Source organism: Pecten maximus, chromosome 13, assembly GCF_902652985.1.
Source record: "Pecten maximus chromosome 13, xPecMax1.1, whole genome shotgun sequence".
Lineage (NCBI taxonomy): Eukaryota > Metazoa > Mollusca > Bivalvia > Pectinida > Pectinidae > Pecten > Pecten maximus.
Window position 1 is genome coordinate 38,784,664 of NC_047027.1, and position 16,758 is coordinate 38,801,421.

The 16,758-nt window shown below is 34.4% G+C and overlaps 1 protein-coding gene across 2 annotated transcripts in view; it reads right to left on the reverse strand.

Annotated features, from left to right (window-relative positions):
• Positions 1-12,160, reverse strand: part of LOC117340300 (protein Aster-B-like) — a 74,059-nt gene extending 61,899 nt beyond the window's left edge. For both annotated transcript variants that reach the window (XM_033902067.1, XM_033902066.1), the window contains exon 1: positions 11,779-12,160. In XM_033902067.1, coding sequence (XP_033757958.1) covers positions 11,779-12,029 — 251 coding nt within the window. In that variant the 5' untranslated portion in view covers positions 12,030-12,160. The remainder of the gene's footprint in view (positions 1-11,778) is intronic.
• Between the last annotated feature and the right edge of the window lie 4,598 nt (positions 12,161-16,758).

Consider the following 16,758-nt stretch of genomic DNA (forward strand, 5'->3'; position numbering starts at 1 on the left):
GCGTTGATGTCAATTATTTTTAGTTTCAAAGGGATTTGAAATTTTTTTTTGCAAACTTTTGTATGCAGTTTGCAAACAGATTTTTTTAATACCCCTATGAAACTGTAAAAAATAATTGACATCAATGTTTAAAAGTATAAAACTTTTAAAAGCAGAACTTGAGGGGCAAGACTAAAGCCAATATCTAACAAAATTAATGTAACATTTGTAACAAGAATTACACGTAATTGTGTTTCTCCACTTCTGTTCAGTCAACATGTGGTATTTATTACCTATTGTTGTAACTACCTAATAAAAATACAAAAGATTTTATAGTTACAATGTATTTCTCAAAAGACAAAAAGTTGTATGGTTCTTGTACAAAAATTTATAAAAATTGTTTGTAAAAATGACCAAAGTTTTGTCTAAAGGTCTGAAATTTAGTAGCAGTATACAGTAAATTCTAGATGAATTTCTGAATCTGAAATGTGCATTAGGATAGTTATATAGAGATACAAGTATATGTACTTAGAGAAAGAATTAGCTCAGTGTATACATACATGTGGAGCTAAATGGAAGTCTTTAACATGGCCCAATTAATTAACCAAGTCCAACAGTAAATTTTGGTTCAAATTCTGATCTGAAATATGTGTTGGGATGGTTATATATAAATACATATAGAAACTGGTATGTTCTAGCTGCCACTATATGATAGCTTATGTACTTCAAGAATTTAGAGTTTAACACAAATGATGCTGCCACTGTCGGAGGTAAAGTCATACACACCTATCTCACTTCACTTAACTCCTTCACACAAAAGACAAGAAAATCTACCTGTAGGTATCGCAAACAAACAATCTACCTGTAGGAATCGCAAACAAACAATCTATCTGTAGGTATCGCAAACAAACAATCTACCTGTAGGTATCGCAAACAAACAATCTACCTGTAGGAATCAAACAAACAATCTACCTGTAGGAATCGCAAACAATCTACCTGTAGGAATCACAAACAAACAATCTACCTGTAGGTATCGCAAACAAACAATCTACCTGTAGGAATCAAACAAACAATCTACCTGTAGGAATCACAAACAAACAATCTACCTGTAGGTATCGCAAACAAACAATCTACCTGTAGGAATCAAACAAACAATCTACCTGTAGGAATCAAACAAACAATCTACCTGTAGGAATCAAACAAACAATCTATCTGTAGGAATCAAACAAACAATCTACCTGTAGGTATCGCAAACAAACAATCTACCTGTAGGTATCAAACAAACGATCTACCTGTAGGAATCAAACAAACAATCTACCTGTAGGTATCGCAAACAAACAATCTACCTGTAGGAATCAAACAAACAATCTATCTGTAGGAATCAAACAAACAATCTACCTGTAGGTATCGCAAACAAACAATCTACCTGTAGGTATCAAACAAACGATCTACCTGTAGGAATCAAACAAACAATCTACCTGTAGGTATCGCAAACAAACAATCTACCTGTAGGAATCACAAACAAACAATCTACCTGTAGGAATCAAACATCAGACATATTGCCTTACCTTAGTGTTTTCCACGATATCATGGTGATTAATGATATATAAGTTTGTTTAACTGTTACACAGTTCAAGGATTATAGAAATCTGATATTTTTGTATTTTATCTTTATTATTTTCCGAGAGAAATCTAAGCCGGATCCTGCTCTAATTTTAAGTACATGTTAAATAAGGAAACTGAAACTAAGCCGTACATCAGTATCGTGTGATATCACACTAATTATATAAGTAGCTTAACTCCAAACTGTCATTTTATAACAAAGAATTCCTGGTATGAAAACGCAAGTTATTAGAATTGATATCAACAACATAAAACAAAATATATCAAAACAACTGTGTGCAAAATATTCTAACAGCCAATCTATACACGGTTGTGATGTCACTCCCTCCTGTTTTGGAGGTCGTCTTGGTTTTATCAATAACACAAACGCCTATAGATCACTGTAATGATGAGGAGTATATCATACATCATACAGTTGATGAGAAGTGTATCATACATCATACAGTTGATGAGAAGTGTATCATACATCATACAGTTGATGAGAAGTATATCATACATCATACAGTTGATGAGAAGTGTATCATACAGTTGATGAGAAGTGTATCATACATCATACAGTTGATGAGAAGTGTATCATACATCATACAGTTGATGAGAAGTGTATCATACATCATACAGTTGATGAGAAGTGTACATGTATCATACAGTTGATGAGAAGTGTATCATACAGTTGATGAGAAGTGTATCATTCAGTTGATGAGAAGTGTATCATACAGTTGATGAGAAGTGTATCATACAGTTGATGAGAAGTGTATCATACATCATACAGTTGATGAGAAGTGTATCATACAGTTGATGAGAAGTGTATCATACATCATTCAGTTGATGAGAAGTGTATCATACATCATACAGTTGATGAGAAGTGTATCATACATCATACAGTTGATGAGAAGTGTATCATACATCATACAGTTGATGAGAAGTGTATCATACATCATACAGTTGATGAAAAGTGTATCATACATCATACAGTTGATGAGAAGTGTATCATACAGTTGATGAGAAGTGTATCATACATCATACAGTTGATGAGAAGTGTATCATACATCATACAGTTGATGAGAAGTGTATCATACATCATACAGTTGATGAGAAGTGTATCATACATCATACAGTTGATGAGAAGTGTATCATACATCATACAGTTGATGAGAAGTGTATCATACATCAAACAGTTGATGAGAAGTGTATCATACAGTTGATGAGAAGTGTATCATACATCATACAGTTGATGAGAAGTGTATCATACATCATACAGTTGATGAGAAGTGTATCATACATCATACAGTTGATGAGAAGTGTATCATACATCATACAGTTGATGAGAAGTGTCTCATACATCATACAGTTGATGAGAAGTGTATCATACATCATACAGTTGATGAGAAGTGTATCATACATCATACAGTTGATGAGAAGTGTACCATACATCATACAGTTGATGAGAAGTATATCATACATCATACAGTTGATGAGAAGTGTATCATACATCATACAGTTGATGAGAAGTGTATCATACAGTTGATGAGAAGTGTACCATACATCATACAGTTGATGAGAAGTGTATCATACATCATACAGTTGATGAGAAGTGTATCATACATCATACAGTTGATGAGAAGTGTATCATACAGTTGATGAGAAATGTATCATTCAGTTGATGAGAGTGTATCATACAGTTGATGAGAAGTGTATCATACATCATACAGTTGATGAGAAATGTATCATTCAGTTGATGAGAAGTGTATCATACATCTTACAGTTGATGAGAAGTGTATCATACATCATACAGTTGATGAGAAGTGTATCATACATCATACAGTTGATGAGAAGTGTATCATACATCATACAGTTGATGAGAAGTGTCTCATACATCATACAGTTGATGAGAAGTGTATCATACATCATACAGTTGATGAGAAGTATATCATACATCATACAGTTGATGAGAAGTGTATCATACAGTTGATGAGAAGTGTATCATACAGTTGATGAGAAGTGTATCATACATCATACAGTTGATGAGAAGTGTATCATACAGTTGATGAGAAGTGTATCATACATCATACAGTTGATGAGAAGTGTACCATACATCAAACAGTTGATGAGAAGTGTATCATACATCATACAGTTGATGAGAAGTGTATCATACAGTTGATGAGAAGTGTATCATACATCATACAGTTGATGAGAAGTGTACCATACATCAAACAGTTGATGAGAAGTGTATCATACATCATACAGTTGATGAGAAGTGTATCATACAGTTGATGAGAAGTGTATCATACAGTTGATGAGAAGTGTATCATACAGTTGATGAGAAGTGTATCATACATCATACAGTTGATGAGAAGTATATCATACATCATTCAGTTGATGAGAAGTATATCATACAGTTGATGAGAAGTAGGAAACAGCAATGCTGTACCACGTGCACCTTTACGGTCGTGTAATTAAGTACCAAAAACAAAAATTTACATGTAAACTTTTTCTAGTTGTATTTTTCAAGTTCTGTAGTTATAAAAACATTGAGGCATGTGAAATATGTTATATGCCACTCGTAGCTTTCAAATAAAATTTGTTTATAGTTTACCTGAACTTCTTGAAGACTTTAGCTGATATAAGCAGCATGACGAGACCAAAGAATCTTTATAATAAATGACAAATATGGCATGGCTGTCCCACTATATGAAGAACGGGAAATGCTTCAATGAGTATTTTTCTATATCCTCAAACTTCACACATTGTCCGTAGCGATAACTGGATTATATATATACTGTCTTTTCCTTATCCATTACTGTATACACTGTTTCCTGTTAAACTCCATCAAGCTTAAGTCAAGATTTGATGGAATTTATAATATACACGTTGATTGTCTATAATAGTCAAGGCATCTGTCAAGTGTTCATATAGGACAGGTTTTCAAAAGTGTTCATATAGGACAGGTTTTCAAAAGTGTTCCTCAATCATTAAAACTATTACCAGTTTCATTTAGTGCTAATTAACACACCATGCCATATAGTACTGATCCTACAAACCTCTGTAACACTAATTTTCACTGTTTCACTGTTTCACGCCCGAGACTGTGATGTGATGACAAACCTGTGTAACACTAATTTTCACTGTTTCACGCCCGAGACTGCATTATGATGACCTCTGTTACACTAATTTTCACTGTTTCACTGTTTCATGCCAGAGACTGTGATGTGATGACAAACCTCTGGTTTGACAGTAACATAAAAACCTACAGTATATGCCATAAAGTGACTTAAATGTTGTGCACGATAAAGTTTTACATACTACATTTGACACATTTTCTAATCATGTTTCAGTAAATTGCTATGATACAATACTGATGTTAAAATTTGTACAGTTAAACCTTTTGGACATTTTAATTTGGCCCATGAAACTTGAATATATTTAACTGACTTGTCACCTTACACCACACATCCTCCTAGACAGGTATACATGTATACCTGTAGTTTTGAAAGTGACAGGTACCGAGTGCACCTGTAATTATCAGGTATATATATAGATATAGTTATGTAACTGGAGATGTAGTCTGACACCTTGTGAAAAGTTTCTACAGAAATAAACCTCTATGTATATCAGCTTTCAGGACGTATTACACAATCCGCGTTCAATGCGCGCCAGTAAAATTAATAAAAGTGATTTCCAACACTGCTTACTAGCCATAACCTGTCAGTACTCACCCAAGCCTGGAAATCAATGAACCTACTTCAGTAAACTTCATTCTCTACACAGATGTCCTGTATTCAAGCCACAATCTAAAGTAGATCGTTTTCCATTATATATACCCTGTATTTATATCATTAAGGTAAAAAAATGTTCATAATAACACAGGTACACAACCATGCTGTAAAGTCTGGGTGTAACAGATCCTAACTTCTAAATAGCTAGTCCACACGGAGAAGTTTTATAGATCAGGAATTTGAAATGTAAACAAAGATTGTGACGGATCGTACAACGTACAGTGGTGTGATAATATACACGGTTTCATTATCATGTGAATGGTTTTAATTCGCTGAATATCCACATCTCTTTCTGTGCATATTTATATATATTTAATGTGTTGATTTAATTTATTGTCAAAGCAAACCACAACAACAAAAGGTAAAAAAAAAATCACTGTGCATATTAAGAGGAGCCTAGCTAATGGAGGCTTACATATTTAGATTGGGAAAATTAAATATTAAGACCTGCATCTATAGCTCTCTGTCATGTTATATAACGTCATAATGCAAGATAGAATACATAATGTCACGATTTGGCGTAGATTTGTGAGCTGTTGACAGGGGACTGCAATGAATTCTGGGAGAGATTGAGCTGCCTCAGAATATTTTGCTATAAAATGTAATAAACAGAATATCTAACAGCATATTCAGTAATACCAAATATATTTCACTTGTGTGGCTTAATCTAATATTTTGATATTTTTCACTTGTCACTAGGTATAAACCTAAGGTTATTATATATATATAGCCCCTACCAGTGAAGGTGGAGGGGGGAGAGGGGTTGGTGACTATAAGTTTCCTCCCCATCCGTATGTGTGTCTGTCTGTGTTTCCATCTGTGTGTCTGTCTGTTTGTTCGTCTGTCAGTCTAGATCTGTCAACTCATTTTTCCGCACTTTTCTCAGCCATGCTTTAAGGTATGTTGGTAAAAGTTGGTATGAAACTTCAGCATGAGTAGCTACAGATCAAGTTTGAGTTTCATGGTTTTTGGGTGAAGGTGAAGGTCACTGTTACTATTTTTAGGGGGGGGGGGGGGGGGGGGGGGGGGGGGGGGGGAGGCTGTAGGGGACATGTAATTGCTTTAGCAATACTTATACCCATGGCCAGTATGCTTGTGCTATTAACACATATAAGGACATATATATATGATGATGTACATAAAATGGCGATAATGTACCTGGCCACCTCCAGCTGTGCTTGATCCCACCTGTTACAGTATCAATCCCCAACACATATCATGTACATGTGGTTGTTGGCCAGTTACAGCTCTCGATCTGAAATACAGGATTTACATAATCCCGTTCATCGGGTGACCCTCGGGTGTCACTCGTCGCCCTGGGGGTGGATGATGACTGTACACGTATTTGTACATGTTTGTGTCTCACACATGCTTGAGCTATGAAAGTATAAGGGCATATTTCATTTTCCAATACTTAATGTCAGCAATAAGTTTCACCATAGCATCAATTCAAAAATTTTAAATCAAATTGTATGCACCTTGAAAACATCTACTGAGTATGTTTCAACATTTTCGGTAAAACTACTAAATAAAACGAAGATGTTTTTACAAGTAAATAATTTGAAGCGTAAGGTCATGGCGGCAGCCATATTTCATTGAATTAGGAAGTAGGTGGCATTGTGGTGAATGTGGTTACCAAATATGGTTATATTTCTCAGTCTAGTTCTTGATTGCAATAACCGAACATTAATGTTCGTTTAAAAAGGGAAATAACTCTGTTTGATTTGGTTAAGTATTGTTCAACTTCCAATCAACTAAAGGCCAAAAGTGAGGCAGTGTCAAGGGAGACATATATGGAAGAAAGTTGCTTAGAAAGAAAAAATCCATATTTAGTCACTTTTTATGATCATATTTTTGGGGCAGCAGGTATACACAATTCTTACTGGGCAGTGATAACTCTGTAATTATATATACATGTATATATACATAGGGGTTGTGGAACCTGAGTTTAGTGCACGACTTTCATTATCCTAGTTAAAAAGTTTTATGCTCTAGAAAAATATTTGAACAAAAGGCAATAATTCTATAAAAAAGGGGATACCATCTAACACTGGGAAGTGAGGACATTTTAGTTTGTGTTCTTAACACATGCTTTAATTATAACGCACCTGTAATAAGTATTCTAAAACATGTGACCTGACCAGGAAAACTGACCCAATTACCCAAGGTTTCAATTGGGAACATTTTAACTTGCACTGTCGGCTTTAACTGTGGGCATAAAAATGCTCTGGACAAGAAATGTTCAGGAAACATATAAAACATCCTTTATGGATTAAGTGGAAAAATGCATTGCTACGTATACTATACCCAACTGAAACTCTTTGTCTTCCGATTATAATGTATGAGGACAATCCACGCTGCATAGTAAAGGATAAACAGCAAGGCAAGCCATTCCTGCCACAGGTTAATATAGAGGTGATACTGACCTTATCTGGGGGTCGTTACGATTGATCTATAGTCTACCTACTGAACCAAGCTGATAAACTGATAAGATAGGAACATATACATAATGTAAGTAATTCTACATAATTAAATCATCCCACAATTAAACAACTGATCAGATTTCTACTGGACAGGTATATATTCTACACTTAACTCTAGACAGTAGGTAATTATCACTTTTACTACTGATAATAGAATCTTTCACCACTTTGGGAGCGTTGAGCAGCTTATAAGAATCTAACCTTCAGAGTTGAAATCAACATATCCCCCATCTCACTACCATGAGAGTGAATGATTGTTTTTCTCTTACCCTGTTTACTCTCCTATGTATGTAATACTTACATTACATCAATGAAAGTTGACATGACACTGTCACTGTCAATGTGATGTCAGTGTATTGTTGCTGTAACATCACTGTATTGTTGCTGTGACATCACTGTATTGTTGCTGTGACATCACTGTATTGTTGCTGTGACATCACTGTATTGTTGCTGTAACATCACTGTATTGTTGCTGTGACATCACTGTATTGTTGCTGTGACGTCACTGTATTGTTGCTGTGACATCATTGTATTGTTGCTGTGACATCACTGTATTGTTGCTGTGACATCACTGTATTGTTGATGTGACATCACTGTATTGTTGCTGTGACATCACTGTATTGTTGCTGTGACGTCACTGTATTGTTGCTGTAACATCACTGTATTGTTGCTGTGACATCATTGTATTGTTGCTGTGACATCACTGTATTGTTGCTGTGACATCACTGTATTGTTGCTGTAACATCACTGTATTGTTGCTGTGACATCACTGTATTGTTGCTGTGACATCACTGTATTGTTGCTGTGACATCACTGTATTGTTGCTGTGACATCACTGTATTGTTGCTGTGACATCATTGTATTGTTGCTGTGACATCACTGTATTGTTGCTGTGACATCACTGTATTGTTGCTGTGACATCACTGTATTGTTGCTGTGACATCACTGTATTGTTGATGTGACATCACTGTATTGTTGCTGTGACATCACTGTATTGTTGCTGTGACGTCACTGTATTGTTGCTGTAACATCACTGTATTGTTGCTGTGACATCATTGTATTGTTGCTGTGACATCACTGTATTGTTGCTGTGACATCACTGTATTGTTGCTGTGACATCACTGTATTGTTGCTGTGACATCACTGTATTGTTGATGTGACATCACTGTATTGTTGCTGTGACATCATTGTATTGTTGCTGTGACGTCATTGTATTGTTGCTGTGACATCATTGTATTGTTGCTGTGACATCATTGTATTGTTGCTGTGACGTCACTGTATTGTTGCTGTGACATCATTGTATTGTTGCTGTGACATCACTGTATTGTTGCTGTAACATCACTGTATTGTTGCTGTGACGTCATTGTATTGTTGCTGTGACATCATTGTATTGTTGCTGTGACATCATTGTATTGTTGCTGTGACATCATTGTATTGTTGCTGTGACATCACTGTATTGTTGCTGTGACAGTATATTGTATTATTGCCCTAACATCATACAATTATTGATAATATACAAAGAGCATGTGTACAGCTTGTTTCAACCCTTATAGGGATAGGTATATTTAGGTGTATTACATAGGTGTATTACATAGGTATATTTAGGTGTATTACATAGGTATATTAAGGTAGATTACATAGGCATATTAAGGTAGATTACATAGGTACATTAAGGTGTATTACATAGGTGTATTACATAGGCATATTTAGGTATATTACATAGGCATATTTAGGTGTATTACATAGGTATATTTAGGTGTATTACATAGGTGTATTTAGGTGTATTACATAGGTATATTTAGGTGTATTACATAGGTGTATTACATAGGTATATTTAGGTGTATTACATAGGTATATTTAGGTGTATTACATAGGTGTATTTAGGTGTATTACATAGGTATATTTAGGTGTATTACATAGGTATATTTAGGTGTATTACATAGGTATATTTAGGTGTATTACATAGGTGTATTTAGGTGTGTTACATATGTATATTTATGGTGTATTACATAGGTGTATTACATAGGTATATTTATGGTGTATTACATAGGTGTATTACATAGGTATATTTAGGTGTATTACATAGGTGTATTTAGGTGTATTACATAGGTGTATTACATAGGTATATTTAGGTGTATTACATAGGTATATTACATAGGTATATTTAGGTGTATTACATAGGTATATTTAGGTGTATTACATAGGTATATTTAGGTGTATTACATAGGTGTATTATACAGGTATATTTAGGTGTATTACATAGGTGTATTATACAGGTATATTTAGGTGTATTACATAGGTGTATTTATGTGTATTACATAGGTATATTTAGGTGTATTACATAGGTATATTTAGGTGTATTACATAGGTATATTACATAGGTATATTTAGGTGTATTACATAGGTATATTTAGGTGTATTATACAGGTATATTTAGGTGTATTACATAGGTGTATTACATAGGTGTATTTAGGTGTATTACATAGGTGTATTTACACTTTTTTCTCTACCATTCATAGGCCTAGGAGTATCTACACTGCTACTGGTGAAATTTCTCATACCTTACAGGGTGGTCATGTGGCTGCTATGAAATAGATAACGCTATACTGGGTGGGGAAAGACAGCTGACATATATAACACTATGTGAATGGTTAATATCACATCATTGTATTATTTCTGTATGTATGTGTACAGATGTTGTGAATGGCAAATCACCCCTTCTCACTCTGACCCTGGACCTCTTGGTATATATTGAGAAGAACATTGGACTACTGTGATCCTAAATGTTCTGAAGTATACGAATATTAGACATTCATATCAATCCAAAAAAATCACCACAAAAATATCTAATATCTATATATATATATATGGGGCAAAGCAGTAATTCAAACAGTGTAAATAAGGTTTGTTAAATTTTCGAGGCAATCCGCCCTTTTATCAAAACACAGAAAATCACAAATACAATCACATAATATATATAAGAAGTACTGGAAATACAATAAAATACAATAAGAATAATGTTTTAGTAACTGGAGAAACCACAATGAACCCTTCGGCAAACGTGGGCCGAAGGCGGATACTAGCGTGACTGCATCATGTTCAATATATATATATATATATATATAATAATTATGCGTAGCTATTAAAGATCAACACAGTAAAAGTTGAGTATCGCTATCAAACTGTATACGCTATCTTCAGGCGATTACCTTCAATGATTTTAACATCACGACAACGTATTTTATAAGAAAAATTAAATTTATATATATATATACGACTATTTCCAGCAATACTGATATATAACTTTATATACTAGGGTGAAAGTTTTATATAAAAAAATCATTCTTCCTAATTCATCATTTTAAGTATTTATTCAGAGAAAATATCAGAGGTTATTACATGGTGAGTCATCTATATACAGGAATGTCTTGTCACAGTCAGAGTCTGCAGACCAATGTACTGAAATGTCCCAAAATACATACAGACTGTCATGACCAACTAAAGTCTTACTACGGACTAAAGTATCATATTCTGTTGTGAACGAATGCAGGGGTTGTTTCTGTTTTAATTAACACCGCGTACCAAGAGGAATTATTTTGGTAACCTTAAGCTTTCGGATCACAATCATGAATTACCAACCCAGTATTAAGTAAATGTGTTTAATGTATCTAATGTTAAGTAACGACTCCAAAAAACCAGAGACAATATAGGCATTACATTTCATGGGTTAATCAGAGAATCCAGTGTACATTATGATACATCAGATCAGCAAATATAGGTTGAAAGTTGTACAACCTAAACAAACAATCACGTGTCATCTTAACAACATGGCCCCATGCATATGTATGCGAATCAGTATTACACAATCAAAACAGCTGATCAGAACTGATGAGAAATATGAAAACAATACATGTCCTTACTTTAACGTTGGTTGTGGTGACCGACGAAGAATCGCATTTAGCGCACCGGTCACGGATAGCGTCGATGCTACATCCTCATCGTTGTTGTTGTTTGGTCCGTTAGTAAAATTGTGTTTGATCTCACGATTCACGTTACTGTCACCACTGGAAATATAGTTATGCTGATTATTTCCGCTTATAGATTCGCTGTTTCCGTCATGGTTATTCAATGAATCGTCTCTGCCGTCAATGTTTTCAAGTAGCCTGTGCATACTACCCGTAAATGTTTTGATTTCGATGACACCCACTAAAACAAAATGACTGCACACGACCGACACTTACTGATGGCGAGATCTTCATTGATTTACCATTCATCTTTCATTGTTGTCGCCGCTGTCGGCTATTTCTGGATGAGATTTAGTTTCGAAGATAATTAATAATAAATTAATTTTGTGTGTTATTTTCAGATGTTGTCAACTTTGTGAACCCTTTGAATAGAATAACTTGATATTAAAATTATTGTAAATAATATATATGTATAATTTATGTATGTTCGAAAATAGATCTTTGGCTTTGCTTTAAAATATGAGAGTGAAATATTGTACGTCATACACGGTTCCGGTCCGTTTTCCCGTCCATAACGCTATTGCGAAAAGGGATTCGGCTAGGCTAGGCGTATATTAGTCCTTTCATGTAGAATTCCGGATTTATATGATAATGATTAAGCAAAAGTTAATTACCAAGTATTGTGCATAATAAACAAAAACACATTCTCACAGTTCAGTCTCACTCATTTAAATTGACAAAACTTTCAAATAAATAAATAAATAAATGAATAAATAAATAAATTAATTAATTAAAAATACCAATTTGAAAGCGTTTACTTTTTTTAGATAAGAACTAGTGTTAACAAGAAATATCTTTGAAAAAGATAAACGGCATAGTTTTAATGGTGGTGGTTATAATGTAAAACTACTGGTGAAATAAGTTAACGAACTACATTGTAATTAATAAATGCGCAGTTTCAGCACGGATAACAAAATAAATTATATCAGTTTGAATCATTTTTGGTGATAATAAGACTGCAAATGTGTCATTTGAATAGATGCATCCACTTATTCAGCTTGCATTCAATTTAAAAGGGACATCACGGTAAAAACGTTGCAATTTTCACTGAATGTACGCGTTTTGTTCCTTTCCAGTTATGTTTCTGTGCTGTCCCAATGTTCACAGTCAATCCCTATGTCCAGCTTGACCACTCGATTTAGTTGGGAATCCCCCTCTAAATTTAGCGCGGAAATTATTTTTAAATCATTACGTGACTGTTTTGAAATCGTGGCAGCACAAACACACGATAGTTTACAAGGCGATATCTATATTCCATCTGGGTTAGTTGGATAACGATATTATACAGTGGTTTAAATGTTAAATAACACGTTCTGTATATATTACGGCACACATATTTATGTGTAAATAAGTGTAAACATTGTTCATATAGTATAGTGACAGTACATGTAGCGATGTACTGGTACAGACTGTATAAATATTACCGAGTTTGTGTTAATATTACCGAGTTTGTGTTAATATTACCGAGTTTGTGTAAATATTACCGAGATTGTGGAAATCTTACCGAGTTTGTGTAAGTATTACAGAGATTGTCATGACCTACTATCAAACAATCAAGCAGAATACGAGCGGCGTCCGTATTACTGCTGTTTTCATGTTTGAACTGTTACAGTCTATTGTACTGCTTCCCAAGTTTAATTCTAGGATTGTGTTTGACCCATTTTCCTATTATTCTCTTCATTGCGGAAGCTGTTATCGTTTTCAACCGCAGTCAGCCATTTTTGTTTCCATGTGTTTTAGTTTGTTGTGCGCATGCGTTTATCGTATATGTCATAAAATTTTTGCACATTCAGATTGTTGATCAGCGAATTGTGATAACCTTTTAATAATTGATAATTGATGTTTTTATGTACATACATCATCGAATTCGAATGGTTATTGTTCAGAAGGTTATTTTTTTTAAAGATATACCCAATAATATGATAAAAAATACAAAATAAATATTGGTTTACCGTGAGGTTCCTTTAACTTTGTTTCGTTTTTAACTGTATATCTGCATTTTGCATTGACCGCTACATTGACCAATCACATATTTCATCTTGACCAGTAACGCCACCTGTCGCGTTATATCCGGGGCCAAAACAAAATTAGACGGCTATGCCGAAAAGTATGATTCTATTTATATCAGTAGGCAAGTCAATGGCACCGTATAATAACACATTGTACTACTAGACCCACGGTTGACTGCAGTACGCTACGCTACACTGTGATAAGTGTAGCGTAGCGTAGTGCAATCAACCGTGAGTCGCTCACGACGTAAAATATGTAGAATAACAAATCCCAGAAGGTTGTAAACTAAAGAAATATGATGTCGAATATTCAAATAAAATGGACATTGAAGAAAAATGAATTGCATTTTCAACATTACCACCCCATGTACAGGAACCATCATTACCAAATGATCCATACATTTATCAAAATCTAACTCACTGGCTTCGTTTCGTAATTGACATCAAACAAAATTAAGACCACGAGGGCTACAGTTGATAAAAATATCAGAACTCAATCTGTTTTTAGTATAGATTTAATGCTAGAAATTAAAACAGAGTTTCTTACGAAGTCATCAAGAGAGTTCCAGTAATTCGTAGTAGAGAGGGAAACTGTTATTATAATCGTTAGTTCTAGTAGGAGTTATTTTGAAGATTCCTTCATTTCTAAAATTATAATTATCATTTGTATTTATCAATAGTTGGATGATATTATAGATATATTGACATTCTGCGTGTTGATAATTTTCTCCGATTCATATGAAGAACATCTGAGACGAATCAAAATGATTATCAAGTGTCTGAGGGAATGCGGCTCAAAGCTAAGCCCGAAATGTGCAAATTCTTTCAGCGCAAAGTGGTACAGTTGAGTGTTAGCTAACCCTTACAGCTAGTAGTGCACTACGGTGTCTTCCAGTCTAGCCAACATTTGAGATTTTAGGTGAGAAATGGGTAGAGAAAAATGTTGGCCAGAGTGGAATAGGTGTATTTTATTAAAACAACATAGGTGCTTACTATCAAAGCACCCTGCCGTGTAAAGTATATAACTGATAGAACAGTCCATGAATAGAATGTACCATCTTCGAAAATGATGGAGGATTCACTGATATGCTCTAAATTTGTATCTGTAGCAAAAATAAATAATCTTTGTCCATTGAACATTACCTGGTCGGTTAGGTTATAAGAAATCCAAACCCCCCCCCCCCCCCCCCCCCCCCCCCCATATGTTTCTTTCCATTCACTCTCGAAGGGCGATTTCCTGTTGCGAAGCTGGTAATTTTGGAATGGACTTTATCCTGTGATTATAAAGACCTGACTTAACATTTTCAAAAACAGGAATTTTCTCAATCAGAGTCTTGACATCTCCGTCAAACTCCCTATTCCTCAACATTCCAAGCTCCTCATCATACAGTGATGGTACTGGTGTAATTTCATCTTAACATCTTTTCTTAAGGTTTATCAAAAAAAGCATCAGCAGCATGACCAATAGTGTCGGGCTGATGGATATGATTCTGTCCATAATTCACAACTGGAATATTACAAACAGTTGTTAATGATGCAGTACAGTTAATATCTCTTCTCACACATCTCCAGTACACTCTATTGGTCCTTCTTGTCTTAATAGAATATTTGTAGCCAGCATTTAGGAGATAATGCTCCAGAAAATCCACCTGTATCTGTACATTGGCCATAGTAAAGTGTGAAGTGATAGATTTGAAATTTACCAAATACAGGTAAGTGACGACTTTTTACCTGGAACTCACCTGGTGGTCACTCAGGTATGACCAAGCCTGGCAAAGGTGTGAAAATAGAAATGTTGGCCAGAGTGGAATGGTGTTCAATCAGGTATGACCAAGCCTGGCAAAGGTGTGAAAATAGAAATGTTGGCCAGAGTGGAATGGTGTTCAATCAGAATGTTGTCTAGCCTGGAATGAACCTGCACTACACCCTAAGAGGTGATGAACGGCAAAACCCCCATACAGGTAATGGGCGCAGTACCCGAGGCTACATGTGATTTTTGCCTTTACTCTATATAAGGCTATCTAGCAGTTATATTCAAAAAGTTATTAAAAAGGTTTTGGAAGTTTAGTTTTATGTTACATTGCAACTTTTCTATTTTTGTTAATTATACACTGTAACTAAGTCAATAAGTCTCTGACTAAGTTTAATTGTTCAAGCCAAGTTTCATTTATCTTTTGCTATTTTATATTTTGTATTGATTGATCAGTTATATATTTCACATGTTTAATTCCAGTAATTTTGTTTTTATCACATGAAAGTATATAATAAAACATTTGAAAACAATTATCGTTACTTGAACATTTTCAATTTGATACATTTTATTTATATTGTAGTTTAATTTCAGATTTAATTAAGCAGCATATTCATGATTTCATTTTTGATGTGATATTATGCTTATTAAAACCTAATTCAGCCCATACTATATGTTGTACATTCTATGTGTATACATCCAATGCTTAAAGTCAGAAACCTGAACACATAAAGAAATCAATTAAACATTGATTTAACATGTAAAGAAAGAGATTATTTGAATGTACTGGTAGTTCAGTGATCATAACAGTTCTACATTTCAAAATTTTAAGTTTATAAAAGGTATATGTTACTTGTAATACCCCTTACATCTTCCTTTACTGAAATAGTTGAAATTTCTGTACATGTACCCGTGTGCAGGTATCTAATACTTTGAAGATTTGACATATTGGATCTGATTCCAGGTACATGTATCAGTTACAGGTAACACAGAATGAGATAATGGCCTGAGGGAACAATTAATGTCATTTTTGTTATGAAATACATATACTGGCAAACTTGGGGAGGGGGTGAGGGCAACAGTTTTAAGCTTATATAACACACATACATGTTCATG